This window comes from Rhinoderma darwinii, chromosome 13, assembly GCF_050947455.1.
Source record: "Rhinoderma darwinii isolate aRhiDar2 chromosome 13, aRhiDar2.hap1, whole genome shotgun sequence".
Taxonomy (NCBI): Eukaryota; Metazoa; Chordata; class Amphibia; order Anura; family Rhinodermatidae; genus Rhinoderma; species Rhinoderma darwinii.
The window spans coordinates 48660390-48688001 of NC_134699.1; the positions used below are offsets into that span (position 1 = coordinate 48660390).

The following is a 27612-nucleotide window of genomic DNA, read 5'->3' on the forward strand; positions in this document are numbered from 1 at the left end:
AGCAATTTTGGCAAGCGGCTGACGCTCAACAGGGCAATGCATTTCTATTTTAAAAGGATGCCTCGCCTTGTGAACCTGCACTGGTTAAAGGCCTTCAAGGAGGAGATCCCAGGGATAGTACCCACACGTTCCTCACTCCTAATTTATTAGCAGAGAACCTTACCAGTGCACTACTTCTGCTGTCAAGAGCCAGTTGCAAATTCTTCCAAAGATGACATGTTCTTATTCTTGCTGGAAGTGACGATTACATTTGGTCTTATGGGAACAATAAGAAAGCCCAAAGATCAACCTGAGCTGTTGCTTAAGTGGCGCCCTAAGCAGTGAGTGTCTTCTGTGCAGACCCTGGTTCAAATCCTGATGAGACACCTTGTCTAAAAGGGAGCTCTGCTGGCAAGAGGTTGGTGTGGTGTGGTGTGGTGTGGTGTGGAGGCAGAGCAGTGAGATTGTTGCTGCATAAGAAAATTTATTATGTAAAGAAAGTTACTTATGCAGCTTTGGGAAAGCAGCCCAAGGTCACTAGGAGAACAACATGGGGATTGGAACCCACATTGTACAGAAGTGATTCCTGCACTCAACTCAGATCATGCAAGCTGTGAGCGAGCTGCACTGCAGCTTTACAAGGATACATTTTTCACCTCTTTTAAAAAAGGGTAATCGGACCTTCAACAAGAAAAACTTTAGATCACATTGGGAAGGGCAGCAGCATGACAGTGTGGTGGCTTGGGGCTTAAGTCCCTAAGCCTGGTTTGCTATGGAGTGTGGTGGCTTGGGGCTTAAGTGCCTAAGCCTGGTTTGCTATGGAGTTAGCCTATGTCCCTAGGTTCAAAGCATCCTGCATGCTGCTTGTCTGGTAGATGGTGGTCTCCTCGCATATACAAGTTTGTTGCTTGGTTATGTTTTTCCAACAATTTTGGCAAGTGGCTGACGCTCAACAGGACAATGCATGTCTCTTTTAAAAGGATGCCTCGCCTTGTGAACCTGCACTGGTGAAAGACTTTCAAAACTGAGGCACAAGGAGAAGACCCTGGGGATAGAACCAATACATCCCTGACACTTCTAGTTTATCAGCAGAGAACATTACCAGTGTACTACCTCTGATGTCAAGAGCCAGCCACAAACTCTTCCAAAGATGACATGTTGTTATTCCGGCTGGAATAATGATTTCATTTGGTCTTATGGGGACAATAAGAAAGCTAAGATTCCAGTGTGAGCTGGTGGTGTGGTGATTAAGGGATGTCTAAAAAGTGGGTGTCTTCTGTGCAGTCCTTGGTTCAAATCCTGATGTGTATATTGTCCAAAATGGTACTTTGCTGGGTGGTGTTTATAGTGGGGTGGAGGTAGTGCAGTGAGATTGTTGCTGCATTAGAAAGTTAATTATGTAAAGAAAGTTAATTATGCAGCTGTCTCTTTTGAGACAGCTGCATTTATATAGTAGATTATTACAGATTTCAGCAATATACTCAACACTCAAACAGGTATCAGAATCCATCCTTAGGTGACACTTTGGGAAACGGGGAGCAGCCCAAGGTGACCAAGAGAACAACATGGGGATTGGAACCCATATTGTACAGAAGTGATCCCTGCACTCAACTCAGATCACGCAAGCTGTGAGCTAGCTGCACGGCAGCCTTACAAGGACACATTTTTCACCTCTTTTAAAGAAGGGATACGTGGACCTTCAACATGAAAACTTAAGATCACATTGGGGCAGGTGGGCAGTATGACAGTGTGGTGGCTTGGGGCTTAAGTGCCTTGTCCTGGTTTGCTATGGAGTTAACCTATGTCCCTAGGTTCAAAGCATCCTGCATGCTGCTTATCTGGTAGATGGTGGTCTCCTTGCATATACAAGTTTGTTGCTTGGTTATGTTTTTCCAACAATTTTGGCAAGCGGCTGACGCTCAACAGGACAATGCATGTCTCTTTTAAAAGGATGCCTCGCCTTGTGAACCTGCACTGGTGAAAGACTTTCAAAACTGAGGCACAAGGAGAAGACCCTGGGGATAGAACCAATACACCCCTGACACTTTTCATTTATCAGCAGAGAACATTACCAGTGTACTACCTCTGATGTCAAGAGCCAGCCACAAACTCTTCCAAAGATGACATGTTGTTATTCCGGCTGGAATAATGATTTCATTTGGTCTTATGGGGACAATAAGAAAGCTAAGATTCCAGTGTGAGCTGGTGGTGTGGTGATTAAGTGATGTCTAAAGAGTGGGTGTCTTCTGTGCAGTTCTTGGTTCAAATCCTGATGTGTAGATTGTCCAAAATGGTACTTTGTTGGGTGGTGTTTATAGTGGGGTAGAGGCAGTGCAGTGAGATTGTTGCTGCATTAGAAAGTTAATTATGTAAAGAAAGTTACTTATGCAGCTGTCTCTTTTGAGACAGCTGCATTTATACAGTAGATTATTACAGATTTCAGCAATATACTCAACACTCAAACAGGTATCAGAATCCATCCTTAGGTGGCACTTTGGGAAAGGGGGAGCAGCCCAAGGTCACCAAGAGAACAACATGGGGATTGGAACCCACATTGTACAGAAGTGATTCCTGCACTCAACTCAGATCACGCAAGCTGTGAGCTAGCTGCACGGCAGCCTTAGGAAGACACATTTTTCACCTCTTTTAAAGAAGGGATACGTGGACCTTCAACATGAAAACTTAAGATCACATTGGGGCAGGTGGGGAGTATGACAGTGTGGTGGCTTGGGGCTTAAGTGCCTTGTCCTGGTTTGCTATGGAGTTAACCTATGTCCCTAGGTTCAAAGCATCCTGCATGCCTGGTAGATGGTGGTCTCCTTGCATATACAAGTTTGTTGCTTGGTTATGTTTTTCCAACAATTTTGGCAAGCGGCTGACGCTCAACAGGACAATGCATGTCTCTTTTAAAAGGATGCCTCGCCTTGTGAACCTGCACTGGTGAAAGACTTTCAAAACTGAGGCACAAGGAGAAGACCCTGGGGATAGAACCAATACATCCCTGACACTTTTCATTTATCAGCAGAGAACATTACCAGTGTACTACCTCTGATGTCAAGAGCCAGCCACAAACTCTTCCAAAGATGACATGTTGTTATTCCGGCTGGAATAATGATTTCATTTGGTCTTATGGGGACAATAAGAAAGCTAAGATTCCAGTGTGAGCTGGTGGTGTGGTGATTAAGTGATGTCTAAAGAGTGGGTGTCTTCTGTGCAGTCCTTGGTTCAAATCCTGATGTGTAGATTGTCCAAAATGGTACTTTGCTGGGTGGTGTTTATAGTGGGGTAGAGGCAGTGCAGTGAGATTGTTGCTGCATTAGAAAGTTAATTATGTAAAGAAAGTTACTTATGCAGCTGTCTCTTTTGAGACAGCTGCATTTATACAGTAGATTATTACAGATTTCAGCAATATACTCAACACTCAAACAGGTATCAGAATCCATCCTTAGGTGGCACTTTGGGAAAGGGGGAGCAGCCCAAGGTCACCAAGAGAACAACATGGGGATTGGAACCCACATTGTACAGAAGTGATTCCTGCACTCAACTCAGATCACGCAAGCTGTGAGCTAGCTGCACGGCAGCCTTAGGAGGACACATTTTTCACCTCTTTTAAAGAAGGGATACGTGGACCTTCAACATGAAAACTTAAGATCACATTGGGGCAGGTGGGCACTATGACAGTGTGGTGGCTTGGGGCTTAAGTTCCTTGGCCTGGTTTGCTATGGCGTTAACCTATGTCCCTAGGTTCAAAGCATCCTGCATGTGTGGTAGATGGTGGTCTCCTCACATATACAAGTTTGTTGCTTGGTGACATTTTGGCAAGTGGCGGACGCTCAACAGGGCAATGCATTTCTCTTTTAAAAGGATGCCTCATCTTGTAAACCTGCACTGGTGAAAGACTTTCAAAACTGAGAAACAAGGAGGAGATCCTGGGGATAGAACCAACACATCCCTGACACTTCTAGTTTATCAGCAGAGAACATTACCAGTGTGCTACCTCTACTATTGGGAGCCAACAACAAACTCTTCCAAAGATGACATGTTCTTATTCCTGCTGGAAGTAATGATTTCATTTAGTCTTATGGGGACAATAAGAAAGCTGAGAGAGCTAAGAAAGAGAGCTAAGCTTGCTAAGATTCCAGTGTGAGCTAGTGGTGTGGTGATTAAGTGATGTTTAAAGAGTGGGTGACTTTTGTGCAGTCCTTGGTTCAAATCCTGATTTGTGGATTGTCCAAAATGGTACTTTGCTGGGTGGAGGCAGTGCAGTGCAGTGCAGTGAGAGTGTTGGTCTCTTTTGAGAAAGCTGCATTTATATAGTAAATTATTGCAGCTTTCAGCAATATACTCATCACTCAAACAGGTATCATAATCCATCCCTCATTAGGTGGCACTTTGGGAAAGGGGGAGCAGGAGACCAACATGGGGATTGGAACCCACATCATGCAGAAGTGATTCCTGCGCTCAAATCAGATCACACAAGCTGCAAGCTAGCTGCACAGAAGCTTTATGAGGACATATTTTTGACCTCTTTTAAAAACGGGTAATCGGACCTTCAACAAGAAAAACCTCAGATGACATTGGGACATGACAGCAAGCCGGTTTGGGGGTTAACTGCTTTTAAGGCTGGAGATCCTGGAGATAGAACTCACGTGGTCCTCACACCTCTAATTTATTAGCAGAGATCTTTACCAGTGCGCTACCTCTGCTTCCAACTGTTGGCAACAAATTCTTCCAAAGATGACATGTTCTTATTCCTGCCGGAAGTGACGTTTACATTTGGTCGTATATGGACAATAAGAAAGCTCAGAGATCAGCCTGAACTGGTGGTCTGGTGCTTAAAGAGGCTCTGTCACCACATTATAAGTGGCCTATCTTGTACATAATATGATCGGCGCTGTAATGTAGATTACAGCAGTGTTTTTTATTTAGAAAAACAATAATTTTTGACGGAGTTATTAGCATAAAGCTAAAATAGGTCATGAGTTTCTAAATGCACAACTGGGCGTGTTTTACTTTTTGACCAAGTTAGGCGTTGTGGAGAGAGGTGTATGACGTTGACCAATCAGTGACCAATCAGCGTCATACACTTCTCCCCATTCATTTACACAGCACATAGCGATATAGCTATATCGCTATGTGCAGCCACATAAACACACTATAACGTTACTCAAGTGTCCCGACAGTGAATATACATTACCTCCAGCCCGGACGTGATGTCTATTCAGAATCCTGATACTTCTGTAGCGTCTGTGTGATATTTACAGCAAGGCAAGCATAATTTCATTTTAAATGACAGGTTACATCGTAACCTCGCGAGATTACGCTTGCCTGGCTGTAAACATCACACAGACGCTACAGAAGTGTCAGGATTCTGAATAGACATCACGTCCAGGCTGGAGGTAATGTATATTCACTGTCGGGACACTTGAGTAACGTTATAGTGTGTTTATGTGGCTGCACATATAGCTATATCACTATGTGCTGTGCAAATTAATGGGGAGAAGTGAATGACACCGATTGGTCAGCGTCATACACTTCTCTGCACAACGCCCACTTGGTCAAAAAGTGAAACACGCCCAGTTGTCCATTTAGAAACTCATGACCTATTTTAGCTTTATGATCGTTTTTCTAAATAAAAAACACTGCTGTAATCTACATTACAGCACCGATCACATTATGTAGAAGATAGGCCACGTATAATGTGGTGACAGAGCCTCTTTAAGCAGCGTCTTCTGTGTGGACCCTGGTTCATATACTGAAGTGTGGCCTCTTCTGAGAGGATACCTCGCTGGGTGGAGGTGGTGTAGTGAGGAGATTGCTGCATAAGAATGTTACTTATGCGGCTGAACCAGTTGTCTTTTACAGAACATTATTGCAGATTTCATACTTATCACTCAATCAAGTATCATGTTCCGTCACCCTGTAGGTGTTGCTCTATGGGGAAGGGGGAAAGCTGAATGTTGAGCACATAAGATGTGAGCTAGCTGCTCCACCGGAACGCATTTTCACCTTATAAAAAAGTGCGGTACTCTGACATTCAACAGAAATCACTTTGGACCGAATCAACCGACGTGCGCTGTGTGCTGTGACTGGGGGCTTAGGGCCAGGGCTGGTTTTAGACAGAGTGTTCAGGCTGCTGGGGCTTGTGTGCCAGGGCTGGTTTTTGTGTCTCAGTCTGGCCCTGATCACATAGTTTTCATTCCTACTTCCTACTTCTTCCACTGTAATCTTTATTTGTAATAAATCTTTTTAAATGTAGGTTCAGAGTCAGGGGAACTAAATAGATGTTGTAGCCATTAAAGAGGTTCTGTCACCACATTATAAGTGCCCTATCTCCTACATAAGGAGATGGGCGCTATAATGTAGATGACAGCAGTGCTTTTTATTTAGAAAAACACAGTGGCGGACACAGACTGCAAAAGGCCCCTGTGCAGATAATGTGCCAGGGCCCCCCCGCCCCCCCCCCAATACCGACAAAGTTACCTAAACATATATATGCATATAAAAATAAACCTTACTAATAAAAATTATGAAGGAAGATTTATATTGTACATTTTATTACCAGTTTAGAACACAAGAACACATTTTTACACAAGTAACACACTTTCGGTCCCCCGTTCTCCCTATCAATGCCAGCGATCACACACGTATCCCCTATCCTGTGGATAGGGGATACATGTCTTATGTTTAATGGCAGAGCGGGGAGATACTCCCTGCTCTGCCGTAGTGTTCCGTGGCATCGCGCTGTAGCAGCCATAGCGGCAGCTAGCGGAGATTCCGGCCAAGGTGGGGGCCCGTGCCGGCAGGTGACGCGGGCCCCCTCATGCCGCGGCCCCGTAGCAGCCGCTACGGCTGCTATAGCAGTAGTTACGCCCCTGTGTTAGGGGGAGTTCACACTGAGGTTTTTTTCGCGAAAAACGTCAGAAAGTGCCTCCCATTGAAATCCATGAAATTTTTCCTGCGAGCAGTAAAAACCGCATGCGGGAAAAAGAAGCGCAATGCCCTTTCTTCGGGCGTTTCTGTCTCTGACTTCCCATTGACAACAATGGCAGGCAGAAAATGCGTTTTTTGCTGCGTTTCCCTGCCCACGGCCCGATGGCCGAAAAACGCCACAAAAAAACGCAATGAAAAACGCGGGAAGTGTTCTACCGGCAGGTCAAAATATGCCTCAAAATTCCGGAAGGAATTATGAGGCAGATTTTTCTACATAAAAACTTCTCCCTTCTGACATGAACTTTTTAACTTCATCTACCTGTCCTCTGCAGTCTGCACGTCCTCCACTCGTCCTGTGTCTGTCCTCCGCTCATCCTATGAGTTCTCCGGCAGTCCTGACTGTACTGTCCAGCCGCCCGAAGTCTTACGTCGCACCGCCCCCTGTCCTCTCCCCTGCCTGAGCGCTCCTCCTACCACCAGCATCGCCGTCCTGTCCTATTCATCTGTGCCAGATTGGCAGTGCAGTGTAGCGGCTATCACCGGGCCCGGGCACCCGCCCCCTCCCTCCCGATTGGTAGTGCAGTGTGGCGGCTATCACCGGGCCCCCGCCCCCTCCCTCCCCTCATGCCTAGTGTTGTGATGCTACTAGGCATGAGGGGGCCCGTGCCGCCAGGCCTGGTACATAAAATGTAATGTGCCTGTCAGGGCGACACGGGCCCCCCCATGCCGCGGGCCCCGTAGCAGCTGCTACGGCTGCTACTGTGGTAGTTACGCCACTGAACGGGCCCCCTTCCCACGCGGGGCCCTTGTGCAGCTGCACCGGCTGCACATGCGGTATGTCCGCCCCTGGAAAAACAATCTATTTTTACCACTTTATGAGCGATTTTTAGCTTTATGCTAATTACTTTCTTAATGCCCAAGTGGGCGTGTTTTTACTTTAGACCAAGTGGGCGTTGTACAGAGGAGTGTATGACGATGACCAATCAGCGTCATACACTTCTCTCCATTTATTTACACTGCACTAGCGATATAGCTATATCGTTATGTGCCGCTACATACACACACTATAAGATTACTACAGTGTCCTGATAATGAATATACATTACCTCCAGCCAGGACGTGATGTTTATTCAGAATCCTCACACTTCTGAATCTTTTCTGTGAGAATTCCATCAAGGCAAACGTAATCTCGCGAGATTACGATGTAAATGAGATTACGATGTCCCTAGGTTCAAGGCATCCTGCATGTTGTTTGTGTGGTAGATGGTGGTCTCCTCACTTATACAAGTTTGTTGCTTGTGCTTAGTGACGTTTTTCAAACAATTTTGGCAAGCGGCTGACTTTCAACAGGACAATGCATTTTTACTTTAACCCCTTCCCTCTTTAGCCACTTTTGACCTTCCTGACCAAGCCTCATTTTTCAAATCTGACATGTTTCACTTTATGTGGTAATAACGTCGGAATGCTTGTACCTATCCAAGCGATTCTGAGATTGTTTTCTCGTGACACATTGGACTTTATGTTACTGGCAAAATTTGCCCGATACATTCAGTATTTAATTGTGAAAAACACCAAAATATAGTGAAAAATTGCAAAAAATAGCATTTTTATCAATTTAAATGTATCTGCTTGTAAGACAGGCAGTTATAACACACAAAATTGTTGCTAATTAACATCCCCCATGTGTCTACTTTAGTTTGGCATCGTTTTTTGAACATCCTTTTATTTTTCTAGGACGTTACAAGGCTTAGAACTTTAGCAGCAATTTCTCACATTTTCAAGAAAATTTCAAAAGGCTATTTTTACAGGGGCCAGTTCAGTTCTGAAGTGGCTTTGAGGGCCTTATATATTAGAAACCCCCAAAAAGTCACCCCATTTTAAAAACTGCACCCCTCAAAGTATTCAAAACAGCATTCAGAAAGTGTTTTAACCCTTTAGACGTTTCACAGGAATGAAAGCAATATAGAGGGGAAATTTACAAATTTCGTTTTTTTTTGCAGAAATTCATTTTGAATCCATTTTTTGTGTAACACAGAAAGTTTCACCAGAAAAATGCAACTCAATATTTATTGCCCAGATTCTGCAGTTTTTAGAAATATCCCACATGTCGCCCTAGCGTGCTTATGGACTGAAACACAGGCCTCCGAAGCAAAGGAGCACCTTGAGGATTTTGGGGCCTTGTTTTTATTACAATATATTTTAGGCACCATATCCGGTTTGAAGGACTCTTGCGGTGCCAAAACAGTGGAAACCGCCCACAAGTGACCCCATTTTGGAAACTACACCCCTTGAGGAAATTATCTAGGGGTATAGTGAGCATTTTGACCCCACAGGTTTTTTGCAGAAATTATTGGAAGTAGGATGTGAAAATGAAAATCTACATTTTTCCCAATAAAACGTAGGTTTAGCTAATTTTTTTTTCATTTCCACAAGGACTAAAAGAGAAAAAGCACCACAACATTTGTAGAGCAGTTTGTCCCGAGTAAAACAGTACCCCACATTTGATCATAGACTGCTGTTTGGACACATGGCAGGGCTTAGAAGGGAAGGAACCCCATTTGGCTTTTGGAGCTCAAATTTAGCAGGAATGGTTTGCGGAGGCCATGTCACATTTGCAAAGCCCCTGAGGGCACAAAACAGTGGAAACCCCCCACAAGTGACCCCATTTTGGAAACTACACCCCTTGAGGAAATTATCTAGGGGTATAGTGAGCATTTTGACCCCACAGATTTTTTGCAGAAATTATTGGAAGTAGGATGTGAAAATGAAAATCTACATTTTTCCCAATAAAACGTAGGTTTAGCTAATTTTTTTTCATTTTCACAAGGTCTAAAAGAGAAAAAGCACCACAACATTTGTAGAGCAGTTTGTCCCGAGTAAAACAGTACCCCACATTTGATCATAGACTGCTGTTTGGACACACGGCAGGGCTTAGAAGGGAAGGAACCCCATTTGGCTTTTGGAGCTCAAATTTAGCAGGAATGGTTTGCGGATGCCATGTCGCATTTGCAAAGCCCCTGAGGGCACAAAACAGTGGAAACCCCCAACAAGTGACCCCATTTTGGAAACTACACCCCTTGAGGAAATTATCTAGGGGTATAGTGAGCATTTTGACCCCACAAATTTTTTGCAGAAATTATTGGAAGTAGGATGTGAAAATGAAAATCTACATTTTTCCCAATAAAACGTAGGTTTAGCTCATTTTTTTTCATTTCCACAAGGACTAAAAGAGAAAAAGCACCACAACATTTGTAGAGCAGTTTGTCCCGAGTAAAACAGTACCCCACATTTGATCATAGACTGCTGTTTGGACACACGGCAGGGCTTAGAAGGGAAGGAACCCCATTTGGCTTTTGGAGCTCAAATTTAGCAGGAATGGTTTGCGGATGCCATGTCGCATTTGCAAAGCCCCTGAGGGCACAAAACAGTGGAAACCCCCCACAAGTGACCCCATTTTGGAAACTACACCCCTTGAGGAAATTATCTAGGGGTATAGTGAGCATTTTGACCCCACAAATTTTTTGCAGAAATTATTGGAAGTAGGATGTGAAAATGAAAATCTACATTTTTCCCAATAAAACGTAGGTTTAGCTAATTTTTTTTCATTTTCACAAGGTCTAAAAGAGAAAAAGCACCACAACATTTGTAGAGCAGTTTGTCCCGAGTAAAACAGTACCCCACATTTGATCATAGACTGCTGTTTGGACACACGGCAGGGCTTAGAAGGGAAGGAACCCCATTTGGCTTTTGGAGCTCAAATTTAGCAGGAATGGTTTGCGGATGCCATGTCGCATTTGCAAAGCCCCTGAGGGCACAAAACAGTGGAAACCCCCAACAAGTGACCCCATTTTGGAAACTACACCCCTTGAGGAAATTATCTAGGGGTATAGTGAGCATTTTGACCCCACAAATTTTTTGCAGAAATTATTGGAAGTAGGATGTGAAAATGAAAATCTACATTTTTCCCAATAAAACGTAGGTTTAGCTCATTTTTTTTCATTTCCACAAGGACTAAAAGAGAAAAAGCACCACAACATTTGTAGAGCAGTTTGTCCCGAGTAAAACAGTACCCCACATTTGATCATAGACTGCTGTTTGGACACACGGCAGGGCTTAGAAGGGAAGGAACCCCATTTGGCTTTTGGAGCTCAAATTTAGCAGGAATGGTTTGCGGATGCCATGTCGCATTTGCAAAGCCCCTGAGGGCACAAAACAGTGGAAACCCCCCACAAGTGACCCCATTTTGGAAACTACACCCCTTGAGGAAATTATCTAGGGGTATAGTGAGCATTTTGACCCCACAAATTTTTTGCAGAAATTATTGGAAGTAGGATGTGAAAATGAAAATCTACATTTTTCCCAATAAAACGTAGGTTTAGCTAATTTTTTTTCATTTTCACAAGGTCTAAAAGAGAAAAAGCACCACAACATTTGTAGAGCAGTTTGTCCCGAGTAAAACAGTACCCCACATTTGATCATAGACTGCTGTTTGGACACACGGCAGGGCTTAGAAGGGAAGGAACCCCATTTGGCTTTTGGAGCTCAAATTTAGCAGGAATGGTTTGCGGATGCCATGTCGCATTTGCAAAGCCCCTGAGGGCACAAAACAGTGGAAACCCCCAACAAGTGACCCCATTTTGGAAACTACACCCCTTGAGGAAATTATCTAGGGGTATAGTGAGCATTTTGACCCCACAAATTTTTTGCAGAAATTATTGGAAGTAGGATGTGAAAATGAAAATCTACATTTTTCCCAATAAAACGTAGGTTTAGCTCATTTTTTTTCATTTCCACAAGGACTAAAAGAGAAAAAGCACCACAACATTTGTAGAGCAGTTTGTCCCGAGTAAAACAGTACCCCACATTTGATCATAGACTGCTGTTTGGACACACGGCAGGGCTTAGAAGGGAAGGAACCCCATTTGGCTTTTGGAGCTCAAATTTAGCAGGAATGGTTTGCGGATGCCATGTCGCATTTGCAAAGCCCCTGAGGGCACAAAACAGTGGAACCCCCCCACAAGTGACCCCATTTTGGAAACTACACCCCTTGAGTAAATTATCTAGGGGTATAGTGAGCATTTTGACCCCACAGGCTTTTTTGCAGAATTTATTGGAAGTAGGCCGTGAAAATGAAAATGTAAATTTTAACCAATAAAACGTAGGTTTAGCAAATTTTTTTTTCATTCCCACAAGGACTAAATGAGAAAAAGCACCACAACATTTGTAGAGCAGTTTATCCCGAGTAAAACAGTACCCCACATGTGGTCATAAACGGCTGTTTGGACACACGGCAGGGCTCAGAAGGGAAAGAACACCATTTGGAGTTCAAATGTAACTGGAATGGTTTGCGGTGGCCATGTCGCATTTGCAAAGCCCCTGAGGGGTCAAAACAGTGGAAACCCCCCACAAGTGACCCCATTTTGGAAACTACACCCCTTGAGTAAATTATCTAGGGGTATAGTGAGCATTTAAAAAAATGTTTCAATTAAAATCCATGGATGTGTGATAAACTTTGAAGCACTCTTTTATGCACAGGCCAGGTTTGTCGGGACAGGTTTCACAATGATAAGTTGTGTCTCGTCTTCTCCCTCTGTTGTAACACACTTTACACCTTTTTTGGCTCCTTCCCTTTTTACCAGTGGGGGGGATTTCGCCAGGAAAGTGTTGCCCTGGTACAATACGTGGACCATCGCTTCTAGAAGTACTGGGGCTCTCCCCTTCCTGGTCCCCAAATACAAGGGCCTTGATAACCGCTTCTTGAAACTGAAGGAATGTCCCTGTCCGGCCTGCACATCGGTATAGCACGTAAGCGTTATACAATGCCATCTGTACCACGTGCACGGCCAGCTTTTTGTACCACGTCTTTGTTTTACGCATGGCACTGTACGGCTTCAGTACTTGATCAGAGAGATCAACACCTCCCATGTACTTATTGTAGCCGAGGATGCAGTCTGGCTTGGGGGTCATTGTGGTGCTACCTCGGACAGGGACAGGGGTGATGCCACTACCGTGTATTGTGGTCAACATAAGGACGTCCCTCTTGTCCTTATACTTGACCAGCAACAAGTTATCGCTGTGTAGTGCCCTGCTTTCTCCTTTTCTTAGGGGTTGCCCAATCAGATTTTTAGAGAGGCCTCTCTGATTTTTGCGCACGGTGCCGCATGCTACAGTACTTCTGGTGGAGAGGCATTTAAATAGTGGGATGCTGGTATAGAAGTTATCCACGTAAAGGTGATAACCCTGGTCCAGAAGTGGGTGCATCAAGTCCCACACTATTTTTCCACTAACTCCCAGGACAGGGGGGCATTCTGGAGGTTCTATCCTGGTGTCCTTCCCTTCATAAACCCGAAACCTGTAGGTGTACCCTGAGCTGCTCTCGCACAGCTTGTACATTTTAATTCCATACCTCGCCCTCTTGCTTGGCAGGTATTGGCGGAATTTTAGTCTCCCCTTAAAATGTACAAGGGACTCGTCTATTGCTATGTTCTTTTCGGGGGTGTACACTTCCTGAAATTTGGTGCAGAAATAATCAATCATTGGCCTGATTTTGAATAGGCGGTCGTATGTGGGGTCATCACGGGGCGGGCACTGTGCATTATCATTATAATGCAAAAATTTCAGAATAATTTCAAATCGTGCCCGGGTCATTGCCATGCGGTATAATGGGGTGCTGTATAAAATGTCCGCACTCCAGTATTGCCTAATCTCTGTTTTTTTTACTAGGCCCATATGTAGGACAAGGCCCCAAAATTTCATCATCTCCGCTGCCTCTATGGGGGTCCACCTAGCAAATGATGACGTGGGGTTTTGGGCTAAAAATTGTTGGGCATATAAATTTGTTTGGGCCGCCATTACATTAACAAAATCCTCAGTGAAAAACAGATTGAAATAGTGAATTTCTGCGAGGCCTACAGTCTCAAATAGAATTCCAGAGCTCCCTGTGAAATCTGGAATGTGAGGCTCATAATTATCAGGGGGTGGGTTCCACAGGGTATCGCTCATTTGGGGGGTTGCCTCAGCTGATGTCCTGGGGCGTCTTTGCGGGGGTTCCTCATCACTGGATGAGGATGATGAGGTCAAGATGAATGGGGCAATTTCCTCTTCTCCCTCGCTGGCCGATTCAGTGTCAGAGGCCAGGATGGCGTATGCCTCCTCAGCGGAGTAGAGCCTTTGAGATGATTGGGCCATTTTTATTAGGGGGGTATGTAGTGCTTCAACACGTGTAATACTCTTTATAGAGGTGGTTTTGTATGTTGTGCTTTTACACGTGTAATATGAAATTTATAGGAAAAAAAAAAGAAAAAGAAGAGAAGAATAAGAAAAATTTAGGAGAAAGAAATTTATTGAACGTTCAATATAGAACTGTAAAAAAAACTGAGCTACAACTGTGTCGCTACGCTATCAGAAATTTAGTGAACAAATTTCAGTTAAAAAAAACTGAATGTATGTCACTAAATGGACGCTGACTATAAGATGTAAATTTATACTAAAACTGTCGCTACGCTATCAAAAATTTAGTGAACAAACTTCAGTTAAAAAAAACTGAATGTCCGTCACTAAACGGACGCTGACTATAACGCTATAAATTTATACTAACTGTCGCTACGCTATCAAAAATTTAGTGAACGAACTTCAGTTAAAAAAAACTGAATGTCCGTCACTAAACGGACACTGACTATAACGCTATAAATTTATACTAACTGTCGCTACGCTATCAAAAATTTAGTGAACGAACTTCAGTTAAAAAAAAACTGAATGTCCGTCACTAAACGGACGCTGACTATAAGATGTAAATTTATACTAAAACTGTCGCTACGCTATCAAAAATTTAGTGAACAAATTTCAGTTAAAAAAAACTGAATGTATGTCACTAAACGGACGCTGACTATAAGATGTAAATTTATACTAACTGTCGCTACGCTATCAAAAATTTAGTGAACGAACTTCAGTTAAAAAAAACTGAATGTCCGTCACTAAACGGACGCTGACTATAACGCTATAAATTTATACTAACTGTCGCTACGCTATCAAAAATTTAGTGAACGAACTAAATGTCCGTCACTAAATGGACGCTAACTATAAGAAGTCAATTTATTCAAACTGTATAAAAAAATATATAGCTAGAACTTCTGCTATATATCTTTTTTTACAAAACGGACGTCAGTAAACGTCCGCTACTCTAATGCTAGTCTTTTTTTTTTACAGTTTTATAAAATGAAGAAAAAAAGGCCAAAAAAAAACCTGCGTAAACAAATTACCACTGAGGCTGATTATTAGACTCAGCACTCAGTAGCCGCAGGGCGCACGCAAAAAAAAGGTGCAGTAATAAAAAAGGCCAAAAAATAAAAAAAATTACCACGGATGCTGATCAGTGATGGCGGTCACTGATCAGCACTCAGTGGCCGCAGGGCGCACACAGGGAGGTGCAAAAATACAAAAAAAAAGGAAGTCCTGTGCCAAAAATTGGCGGTCAGTGATGGCGGTCACTGATCCGTACTCGGCGGCCGCAGGACGTAAAAAGGGAAAGATGGGGAGGGTGGGATGGGGGGGGAGGGTACAGGGATAAGAAGTTTAGGAAAAAAAACAAGTGCTGCTGCTAAAAAAAAAAAAAATCAGCAGCAGCACAGTTGATGATGATGACGGTTCACTCTTCTGCAGGAAGCAGTCGGATGAAGACGTCACAGCAGGATCGCAGCACAGAAGGCCTCAGATTCGGTAAGTTGGCTTCACAGACGGTCACACCAGCTCTGCTCACCGTTCCTAACCGGAATGAGGTGGGCAGGGCTGGTGTAGGGTGTTTCAAACACCCGCCATGGCTGCGATTGGTCGGTCGGTGCTGACCGACCAACCATAGCGATCTGGGGGCTGGCATCACCGCCATTTTTTATATGGAACATGGTAGTCATTGGTGCTGTCCTAGACAGCACCAATCACCACCATATCACTGTGCCCTGTGGCACAGTGATTGGCAAAAGCCGCAAACAGCCGCAATTGGCCGGTCTGAATTGAACGGCCAATGGCGGCGATCGCCGATGCGGGGGGGAGGCGACACCCCCCTGGGCATCGTGTACAGATGTCCTGCTGTTATGAACAGCAGCCATCTTTACTTTAAAACTTTTATTTTTGATACGGTAACCCCTTCTGCATTTGACGTACATGTACGGCAAGATGCGGGAAGTCAATGCTTTCCATGACGTACATGTACGGCAAATGTCGGGAAGGGGTTAAAAGGATGCCTCGCCTTGTGAACCTGCACTGGTGAAAGACTTTCAAAACTAAGACACAAGGAGGAGATCCTTGGGATATAACCAACACATCCCTGACACTTCTAGTATATCAACAAAGAACATTACCAGCGTGCTGCCTCTGCTATCAAGAGCCAGCTGCAAACTCTTCCAAAGATTACATGTTCTTATTCCTGCTGGAAGTAATGATTTCATTTGGTCTTATGGGGACAATAAGAAAGCTAAGATACCAATGTGAGCTGGTGTTGTGGTAATTAGGTGGTGTCTGAATGTGGTGAGTGTCTTCTGTGCAGTCCTTGGTTCAAATCCTGAAGTGTGGATTGTCCAAAATGGTACTTTGCTGGGTGGTGTGGAGGCAGTGTGATAAGATTGTTGCTGCATAAGAAAGTTAATTATGTAAAAAAAGTTACTTATGCAGCTGTCTCTTTTGAGACAGCTGTATTTATATAGTAGATTATTGCAGATTTCAGCAATATACTCATCACAAAAAAAACAGGTATCAGAATCCATCTCTCCATAGGTGGCACTCTGGGAAGGGGGGAGCAGCCCAAGGTCACCAGGAGGACAACATGGGGGTTAGAGCCCACATTGCATAGACGTGATCCCTGCGCTCAACTTGGATCACGCTAGCTGCATGGCAGCTTTACAAGGATGCATTTTTCACATCTTTTAAAAACGGGTAATCGGACATTCAACAAAAAAAACTTTACATGACAGCGTGGTGGCTTGGGGCTTAAGTGCCTAGGCCTGCTTTTTCTATGGAGTTAGCCCATGTCCCTAGGTTCAAAGCATCCTGCTTGTGTTGTAGATGGTGGTCTCCTCACTTATATGAGTTTGTTGCTTGTGCTTGGTAACAATTTTGCAAGTGGCTGACGGTCAACAGGGCAATGCATTTCTCCTTTAAAAGGATGCCTTGCCTTGTCAACCTGCATGATAGAACCAACATGTCCCTGACACTCCTAGTTTATCAGCAGAGGACATTAACAGTGTGCTACCTCTGAGGTCGAGAGCCACCCACAAACTCTTCCAAAGATGACATGTTCTTATTCCTGCTGGAAGTAATGATTTCATTTGGTCTTATGGGGACAATAAGAAAGCTGAAATGCCAATGTGAGCTGGTGGTGTGGTGATTAAGTGGTGTCTGAATGGTGAGTGTCTTCTGTGCAGTCCTTGGTTCAAATCCTGAAGTGTGGATTGTCCAAAATTGTGGAGGCAGTGCAATGAGATTGTTGCTGCATAAGAAAGTTACTTTTGAGACAGCTGTATTTATATAGTGGATTATTTCAGCAATATACTCATCTCTCAAACAGGTATCATAATCCCTCCATAGGTGGCACTTTTGGAAAGGGGGAGCTGCCCACGTTCACCAGGAGGACAATGTGGGGGTTAGAGCCCACATTGTACAGAAGTGATTCCTGTACTCAACTCAGATCACGCAAGCTGTGAGCTAGCTGCACGGCAGTTTTACACAGATGCATTTTTCACGTCTTTTAAAAACGGGTAATCGGACCTTCAACAAGAAAAACCTTGGATGACATTGGGACATGACTGCACGGTGGCTAACTGCTTTTAAGGCTGGAGATCCTGGAGATAGAACTCACATGGTCCTCGCACCTCTAATTTATTAGCAGAGCTTTTTACCAGTGCGCTACCTCTGCTTTCACCAGTTGGCAAGAAATTCTTCCAAAGATGACATGTTCTGATTCCTGCTGGAAGTGACGTTTACATTTGGTCTTATGGGGACAATAAGAAAGCTCAGTGATCAGCCTGAGCTGGTGGTCTGGTGCTTAAGCAGTGTCTTCTGTGTGGACCCTGGCTCAGATCCTGAAGTGTGGCATTGCCTGAGAGGATACCTCGCTGGGTGGAGGTGGTGTAGTGAGGAGGTTGCTGTATAAGAAAGTTACTTATGCGGCTGAACCAGTTCTCTTTTACAGAACATTATTGCAGATTTCAGCAATATACTTATCACTCAATCAAGTATCACGTTCCGTCACCCAGTAGGTGTTGCTCTATGGGGAAGGGGGAAAGCTGAATGTTGAGCACATAAGATGTGAGCTAGCTGCTCCACCGGAACGCATTTTCACCTCATAAAAAAGTGCGGTAATCTGACATTCAACAGAAATCACTTTGGATCGAATCGACCGACGTGCGCTGTGTGCTGTGACTGGGGGGCTTAGGGCCAGGGCCGGTTTTAGACAGAGTGTGTTGGCTGCTGGGGATTTTGTGCCAGGGCTGCTTTTTTGTCTCAGTCCGGCCCTGGTTCTCACCCAGAATTGCACCTCAAAAAAAAAGTGTGAACCCTCTGCTATGTTATCCATGGCACAACAATGTAATGGCAGCTGAACGTTGTCCAAAACAAAATATACTTTTTCTTATTTTACATCCTCTATATTTCGCTTATGTTATATCTTATGATTTATTACATCTAATTTACATAGTGCATTGTTTATACAGTACCTGATTTCTGGCAGGATACATTTCTTTTCGCCTGGCATTCTGCACACACATGTTCTGTCCTTAACATGTAGCTGTCATTTGGCAGTGAGTGGGTTCTGCAAACCAGAGGCTTTTTTACACTTAATAAATTGCTTCCTTTAGCAGCTGATGACTTTTGTATTGGCGAATATTCAGTCTGAAATAAAAAGAAAAATATTTGAAAAAAATTTCTTAAAATAAAAAAGTGTCATGGTTCACCCCAGAATACAATTTTATTTATACTTAATAGATTCAACATTCTGTGCTAATTAATTTCCTAATATATGTTTATAGCTGTAGTAGATTGGTTTTCGTTTTCCAAATCCCCTGCTTTGCCATAATTTTAAAACATAACATTCTGGCTACCTGCAGCCACCACTAGAGGGAGCTGACTGCATACTGCTTCCTAGGGGAGCTTAGATGTTTTATTTGGCCATGAAAACGAGCGCCGATCAACTAGGCAGCTGGTTGATTGGCGCTCGTTTGCTCTTTTCACAAGGTTTTTCATGTCGGCAGAACGTCTCCCTGTTTACACAGGGAGATGTGCTGCAGACATTGATAACATTTCTTGCTGCCTAAACTATACGATCAGCTGATGAACGAGGGTTTCGGGAATGAGCTCGGGATCGGGAACGAGCGTTCATTTCAAATGTGCACTTTATTGAACTGCTATAAGAAGTGGGACTGCAGGTCTAGGAAAATGTGTCCTTTATAAAGGGTCTTTTGTGTTTATGAGGTTAATCATGAGGTTTTTACTGTGGCTATTGCAGATTGGTAATGGTGCGGCTCTCTGACACACCATTACTGACCCATTTGAATGCACCCTTAAAAAACGAAGCATTAACTTTCAACTCTACATAGAGTTGGGGTCCTAATAAACCTTCTGGTGAGTACTGAAGCAAAATTATCTGTAGACTTTTGGGGTGCCCGCGCATCTAGTGCTAGTGTGCTGTGCAAAAAAAACACCACTTCACCACGAATTGCAGCGTTTTTTTGTGCAGTTTTTGCTCACGTATAGCCAAGAAGCTCATGAAAAAATGCAGGAAATATCGAAAGCGGTATACTATTTTTACGGGCTTCTTGAAAGGATAAATGTTAGGAAATGGTTAGATTTAAAGAATTATGAGCTATCTAAAGACGGATAGAAGGGACAAATGACAGGGGGACGTAATTATTACATTACCTAGAATAGTTATAATTTACCTCAATTTATACAAAAGTTGGACTGTTGGATAAATAAAAAGAAAGAGGAACCAACAGAATTGTCAAATGAACAAAGTTAAATTTAATAAATAATTAAAGGGGCATTTTTAAATCCTCGGCACAGAGCGGATATGGGTGAAATGTAGAATTACATGTGGCAATTAAAATGAAAGACCATCTGTGGAATACATGGACATATTGAGCCTACCATAACAAGAACCACTGCTTTTTAGTGGCTTTTCGCTCTGACTTATATAGAGGGGTGCCCCAAGCGGTGTTGAGACGAAGACAACAGTTTAATAGATTGTCCTCTGTAAAAAAAAAAAAAAAAAAGGCCTGGAAATTTTCCTGATTTTCCAATAATAATACTTAAGGAAATACATTATTAAAAATAGGAAAAATAGTGCCCAGACTGTACCTCTGTGTTTTTTAAATTTACACAAAGGCTCCATGAGAAAGAATATTGTGCCATGCTCCAACACATACAAAGCAGATCGATACTGTAAACTTGTAGTGCACTCCATATACTGTCATTTAGAATCAATTATCGTGTACATGAGGCCTAAAAATGATCACAACTGTAAGGGCCTTATCTGTAGGGATCTCATCTGTTTTCCTGTGGGGCTTTTATTTATGTGGATATTAACTGTTGGGCCCTTATCTGTAGCACTCTATCTGTGCACTTATTTATGTGGATATTATCTGTGGGGCTTTTATTTATGTGGATATTATCTGTTGGGCCCTTATCTGTAGGACTCTGTGCACTTATTTATGTGGATATTATCTGTGGGGCTCTTATTTATGTGGATATTATCTGTGGGGCTCTTATCTGTAGGACTCTGTGCACTTATTTATGTGGATATTATCTGTGGGGCTCTTATTTATGTGGATATTATCTGTGGGGCTCTTATTTATGTGGATATTAACTGTTGGGCTCTTATTTATGTGGATATTATCAATAAGGTCCTTTTACACGGGGCAATGATCAGGCAAACGCTCGTTCGTCGGCTGGCCGTATTGTTTAGGCGGCATAACATATTATCGTTGTCGTCAGCACATCTCCCTTTGTAAACAGGAAGATTTGCTGCCGACATGATGGAAATGCATGGGGACATAGCTCCTAGCTCCCATATACAGCTCCTTGTGAAATGAGCAAACGAGCGCCGATTAACTAGCTGTCTCGTTGATCGCCGCTCGTTTTTACGGCCAATTGGCCGGTGTAAAAGAACCCTTCAGACAGATTCAAGATAAGAGCTGAGGGATAAACATAAAGGAACATTCTTCAGGGGACTACCTATAGATGAAGCCTTATTTTAAAACATACGTGCGGCATACCCATACTACAGACCTCTAGCTATACTGTGTGCCTCCAAATGTTAACTCAAAGAGGTATAATATGTTCCCCTAGAATAATTGCTCCACATCACAGCATCTGATAGAACACAAAGTTTTTGGATCTAATTTTATAAGAAACTTGTAGATTTTTTTAAAGTTTCAGCTCCCTTAATGGTGAGACTTTGATAAGTAGTTGAGAGGCCATACCATGCATTCAATGTGCTCAACCACGCAAAAAAAGACATACGACTAGTATGTCTCCAAGTGAGTGAGGTAGAAAAAAAGTGTACAGGGCAAAACTTGGAATGACACACACTGGTCCAGATTCATGCCACTTTAAAAGAACATTATGTTGCCCAATTTTATTCTTAAATATTTCACTTCTTGTGTAAAACCTTTTAATACTTTAGTCAGCCATTATCGGAGTTAATTCTCGATACAGGATAGTGGCCCCAATCATTTTTATCAGTCATTACAGAGCTCATAGCAGTGCCATAGATCCTGAGTGGCATATAAACAGAGGCATTGCTTGAAGCTACCAGTGCCCACTCTCTTAACAGTTATGTGCCATGTGTAATTACTGGGTAGGATCTGTCTCCCTAATGAAAGTAAGACAGTAATATAGTAAGATAGCTCTGTCTACATTATTGTGCACACTGTCCCATTATAATACCGCTGTTCTATTTTAAGGAAGATTGATACTTTGCCCCTTCAGACACCAGGGCTCTGGTGACACTGCAACTTCTGCACTCTGTACATTGATATGCACCACTCTCTTCCTCTGCCACCTCCATACAATCGCTTTGTCTGAGTAGCTGTCATAATAGCTATGTATTAACTTATGTGTAGCAGAGCAGGTACAGCAATGGTTAAATCTGGGGCAGCAGCAGGCACAGTATTGGGGGCAAGCATAGTATTGGGGATAGCATTATGATGGGGAGTTTATGTTGCTATAGAGGGTTGGATGTGCTGGAAAAGCAAGGAGCCAATGATGTCTGGATGGTAAACATATGCATTGGGGCTTGTGCCCCTGATCTTTAAAAGTCTAGCCACACTTCTGACTAGTGAGTCAAGAAACAGAAGCTTGTTCCTGTACTATAAGGGCATGTTCACACAGGGTGGATAGGCTGTGTAAAGGCAACACAGCATATCCACACTAGGCCCCGCAGGGCATTTAGACTGAAAAGCCGGACCAAATTGGGGTACAGTTTTTTGGCTGGAATGTGCGCTGCAGAAAAAGAGCACGTAAAAAAAAAAAGGTCTATACTTACCTGTAGCCATGGAGACGTGTACCTCTCACGTGCTACAGCCCGGCTTCCTGGAATGATGTTTCATCCCATTTGACTGCTGCAGCCTGTGATTGGCTGCAGCAGTCACATGGGATGAAGCGTCATCCCTGGAGGCCGGGCTGGACGCAGGACGATATAATTCTGGGTAAATTGCGATTTTTGCGGTGGAATCGCAGCTTTTCCACTGCAAAAATCGCAACATGTACTATTTGTTGCGTGTTTTACCTCCCCATTGAGGTCCATGGGGAAACCTGCAACAGAAAACCAGCGATTCATAGATTGACATGCTGCGGATTAAAAAACTGCACCACAGGTCAATTTCTGAACGGTTTTGCAGCGGTTTTTTTACGCACCGCGTGGATTATTTGTTCAAATCTAATCCACTCTGCTGCTACTGTAATACGCTGCGGATTTTCCGCAATGAAATTCACGCTATGTGTGGACTTATACTGAAGAAGACAAAAGGGCCTGTTCACATCAGCGTTTGGTTTCCGTTCATCGGTTCCGTTCTACCTTTCCGTCAGAAGAACCGATGAACGTTTTCACTTTTTTCACGGAACAGAAACAAACAAAAACCAACTGCAACGGAAGCATTACCATTGAAATGAATGCAAACAGAAGCTATAGTTTCTATTCGGCTTTCCGTTCATCGCTTCCTCCGACGGATAAAAGGTTGAATGAAACCGATAAATGGAAACCAAACGCTGATGTGAACAGGCCCTAACCTGTAATCGGTCTAAAGGTTTATATCAATGAGATAAAAATATTTTACTTTACTACTGTAAGATTATAAACAAAAAAATAAAATAAAAGACATTTAGGTGGTTAGAGGGATCCACTATATTATTTTTAGAATTACATTGAATGAGAATGAAATAAAAATGAAGACATATGAATTAGGGTAAAAGGAAAATAAACCAGCCTTAATCATAATGAAAAAAAAATTAAAATATATATATATTTAGGCTTCATGCACATATGGCATATTACAGCTCTGTACGAGTTCTGAGTACTATGGCACGTGATGGGCCCTACTGTACATCGGTACATATGAAGGCATAAAGATATTTTTTGTCTTGGATTTATATGGAATCGGAGGGAAAACAAAGTACCATGTTCCACAGTATATAAAGGGGTTTTCCCATGAGGAACATTTAGGATATATCCACAGGATCTGTCATAAATGTCAGATAGATACGGGTCCCAATTCTGCACCTATATCTAGAATGGGGTGCCATAAACCCCGTTCTAGCTATTTGTGCTCACGTTGCCTCCCGGCCACTTCCTGATTACATGGTCGGGACATGGTCGGGAGTTACAAGAAACAGCGTAGCTCAGCGAGTTATGCTGTTTCCGTAACTTCTGACCATGTAATCAGGAAGTGGCCGGGAGGCTACGTGAGCACAAATAGCTAGAACGGGGTTTAGGGGCCCCCACTCTAGAGATATGTGCAGGTCTCAGAGGTGGGACCTGCATCTATTTGACATATCCTGTGGATATATCATAAATGTCTCTGATGGGAAACCCCCTTTAAATGTGGCTGAGCTGCAATACCGGATACAGTCCATGGACAAAAGCCATGCTGTTTCTGGAAACAAAATAAATTCCTTTTTCTAATCAAAGTACAATGCAAATTATGAAATCCACGATAAAACAGCAGGAAATTTTGCAGCAAACTCCGAAGATAAGATGTAAAGTTTTTCCACCACATCTGAACATACCCTTACAGGTCTATGGCCAGAAAATAGAAGATAGAAAACTTTAACTTAGAAATTATTCTTCATTCCAACACCGCCACTACCCATCAATCCAGTCGATCTGCAGAGATCAGCCAGCAGCGGTACTAGAATGGAGAAGGATCCCTAAGGGTAAGTATATTGAATTAATTTTTATCTCACTTTGTGGCCACAGACCCTACATTTTCCTAGAGAACCCCTAAGCCTTATGCCTTATTCACACGAACGTTGAATACATCCGTGTGACGGCCGTAGAAACAACGACCGTCACACAGACCTATGTAATTCAATGAGTCTGTTCACATGGCTGTTGTTTCAACGAAGTGTCTGAAGGCTCCTTGAAAAAGTAGGACATGTCCTATTTTTTTCTGCGTCACGCATCCCTCCATAGACTCTAGTCTTGAATGGGTGCAGCACGGATGCACCTCGGACGTGAAAAACTTTAGTTTTTCACATCCGAGGTTTCATACGCTCGTGTGAATCTAGCCTTACATGTAAATATGCTTCTCTAGCTACTATGGGAAAATCATGTTCCTATGGGTTAGGGGCAAATCATGTTCCAGGCTTAAAGAGGGTATTACCGCTTCAGCAAATAAAAGATTATACATTGTATGAACAGTTATATAATTTCTCAACAGTCTTTCTGTATGTATAAGTTCCTCACGATTTTCAAGATCGCTGCTTCCTGTCGGTTAAAGGAAAGATGTTACTAAATAGTTTTTTTTAAAATTATTTGATATGTTTTAATATATGGGCATATTTTAACTAATTATTTTACTATGTGCTCTAATGTTACTTAATTTATTAATAATATTTTTTTAAGTCTTTCTGTGAGGGCAGCCACCTTTATTAGCATCTGTGTATGTATCTCTGCACGGCACACACATGGCATAGGAGAGTACCAAAATTACCCTATCTCCTATGTAGGAGCCATTCCAGCTGTGAACTGTGCATGCTCTGGGGCATGTGCACTCACAGCTACCATTCCTAGGAGCTAGTTTCTACGGGGAAGACCTGCGACATATCCTTGAAGAGTGGAAGCCACTGCCAACGCAGCTATGACAAATGCACAGTGGTAGGCAATTTAAAGACACCCCCCTGGCTTGTAGCCCAAAAATGGGAGGGTTGTTAAGTGTGCTCACTAGTAGGGAGAGCGTCCCTCCCATATTTGCAGCAACCGTGAGTCAGCTTGCTTTGCCGTATTCCCTTTGCTGTAATTATGGGATGTGCACCATCTGGTGGCCGACATAGGGAAACATTCAAAATTATTATTTCATTTTTAATATTTCCTACCTTTTGGAAAAAAGCTAATACACCCCAAAAAAATAAAAACGTATAAACTCTAAAAATAAATAACAATAAAAAAATAATTTGCGACAGATTCCCTTTAATCAGAACCATGCCTCTACGTGTCCATCACATGACCAGGACAGATTTTTATCTACTGGAATAAATTATTGCAAGCAGAGATCTTGAAAATCATGAGGGTTTGACACTGTATATATATTGAAAAATTGTGCAACTTGATTTCATAATGAAGAACCTTTACTTGCTGAAACGGTAATACTCTTTTTATGACAAGTTGCCGTGGAGGAGCTAGGTAAGCTCAGGGATCCCTGTAGAAGGTATTTTTTTCCAAAACTAAGCAGGTCTTTAGAAATGTGTGATTTATTTTGAGTATATATGATAGAAATAAATATGGATACTTTTGATTCGAGAACGCTAAACATGATGTCGTCTGGCAGGGAGTCATCCGTTAGGGCTAAGGACCAGGACTTTTCGGACAGAATATCTGAAGTCATGGACAGTCCTTCCATCTCCGCTAGAGGAATCTAAATGAAGGAAAATGCCCAAGAATAAAAAGAGAACAAAATAAAATGTTACCTAAATGTCTCCTGAATACAAATCTTATCCGTTGACACAAAATTATGGATTACAAATGAATGAGATGAAAACATTTATATTTATTACACTCTCTGACCAATACAAGGATAGCAAAACCAATCCTCACTGCCCAATGCAAAGATTACCTACTGGTGCACGGTCTAGACTTATCTATAGCTTCCAATATATTCCAGGACAACAGGTCAAAGACATATAAGCATATAAGGTACAAGCAAAAGCAGTCCTGTAATAACATAGTTATTATATCAGTAATGTAGTTAGAATATTTAGCATACTCAATTGTACTGACATGTGTGGCATTATCTACAAGAGGGGGGCTGGGTGGTGCTATCTACAAGAGGGGGGCTGGGTGGTGCTATCTACAAGAGGGGGGATGTGTGGCGCTATCTAGAAGAGGGGGCTGTGTGTGGCATTATCTACAATAGGGGGGCTGTGTGGTGTTATCTACAAGAGGGGGCTGTGTGTGGCGTTATCTACAATAGGGGGGTTGTGTGGCACTATCTACAAAAGGGGAGCGGTGTGGCGCTATCTACAAGAGGGGGGATGTGTGATGCTATCTAGAAGAGGGCTGTGTGTGGCATTATCTTCAAGAGGGGGCTGTGTTTGGCGTTATCTACAATAGGGGGGATGTGTGGCGCTATCTACAATAGGGGGGCTGTAGCACTATCTACAAGAGGGGGGCTGTGTGGTGTTATCTACAAGATGGGAGCTGTGTGGAGCTATCTACAAGAGGGGGGCTGTGTGGTGCTATCTAAAAAAGGGGGGCTGTGTGGTGTCATCTTCAAGAGAGGGCTGTGTGTGGCGTTATCTACAATAGGGGGCTGTGTGGCGATATCTACAATAGAGGGGCTGTGTGGCGATATCTACAATAGGGGGGCTGTGTGGTGTTATCTACAATAGGGGCTGGGTGTGGCATTATCTACAATAGGGGGCTCTGTGGCGTGATCTAGAGGGGGCTGTGTGGAATTATCTACAAGAGGGGGCTGTGTGGCACGATCTACTAGAGGGGGCTGTGTGGCGCTATCTACAAGAGGTGGGCTGTGTGGCGTTATCTACAAGAGGGGGGCTGTGTATGGCTCAGGTTACATTAATAAAAATAGAAAAAAAAATACATCTCATTGACTGGTAGAGAAAGCAAACATGGCGAGGGGTAAGGAGATGTCGGGAAAGAAGTTGTGGGGGGGGGGGGGGGGCAAATTGAATCTTTGCCCCGGGTGCAGGAGAACTTAGCTACACCTTTGCCTAAAGCTATGCCACTGACTATGTCAAGAGGAAAGATGGTTTCTACATAATCTTAGAAGTTTCTTTACTGTAAAAGAAATGAGACAGTGGCCTCAACGCCTGGTTGCATCGTGATCAGCGGGACTATTTAGAGACTTCAGCAAACCGCTGTCTTTCCTGGAAATACTTCTCCCTCAGGCGGCAGCCAATAGCTATGTTTGGCATGGCTACGAGCACAACTTATTAATTGGGAACAGGCTTAGACACAACAGCAAGTTAATTGTCTATCTT

At 43.1% G+C, this 27612-nt stretch overlaps 1 protein-coding gene across 11 annotated transcripts in view; it reads right to left on the bottom strand.

Annotated features, from left to right (window-relative positions):
* Window positions 1-27612, bottom strand: part of CACNA1G (calcium voltage-gated channel subunit alpha1 G) — a 338489-nt gene that overhangs the window by 14981 nt on the left and 295896 nt on the right. For 10 of the 11 annotated variants that reach the window (XM_075845569.1, XM_075845564.1, XM_075845566.1 and 7 more), the window contains 2 exons: window positions 25902-26027; window positions 18615-18789 (listed from right to left, as the gene is read on the bottom strand). In XM_075845569.1, the coding sequence (XP_075701684.1) occupies window positions 18615-18789; window positions 25902-26027 (301 nt within the window). The remainder of the gene's footprint in view (window positions 1-18614; window positions 18790-25901; window positions 26028-27612) is intronic. The other variant, XM_075845568.1, reaches the window with a different exon arrangement.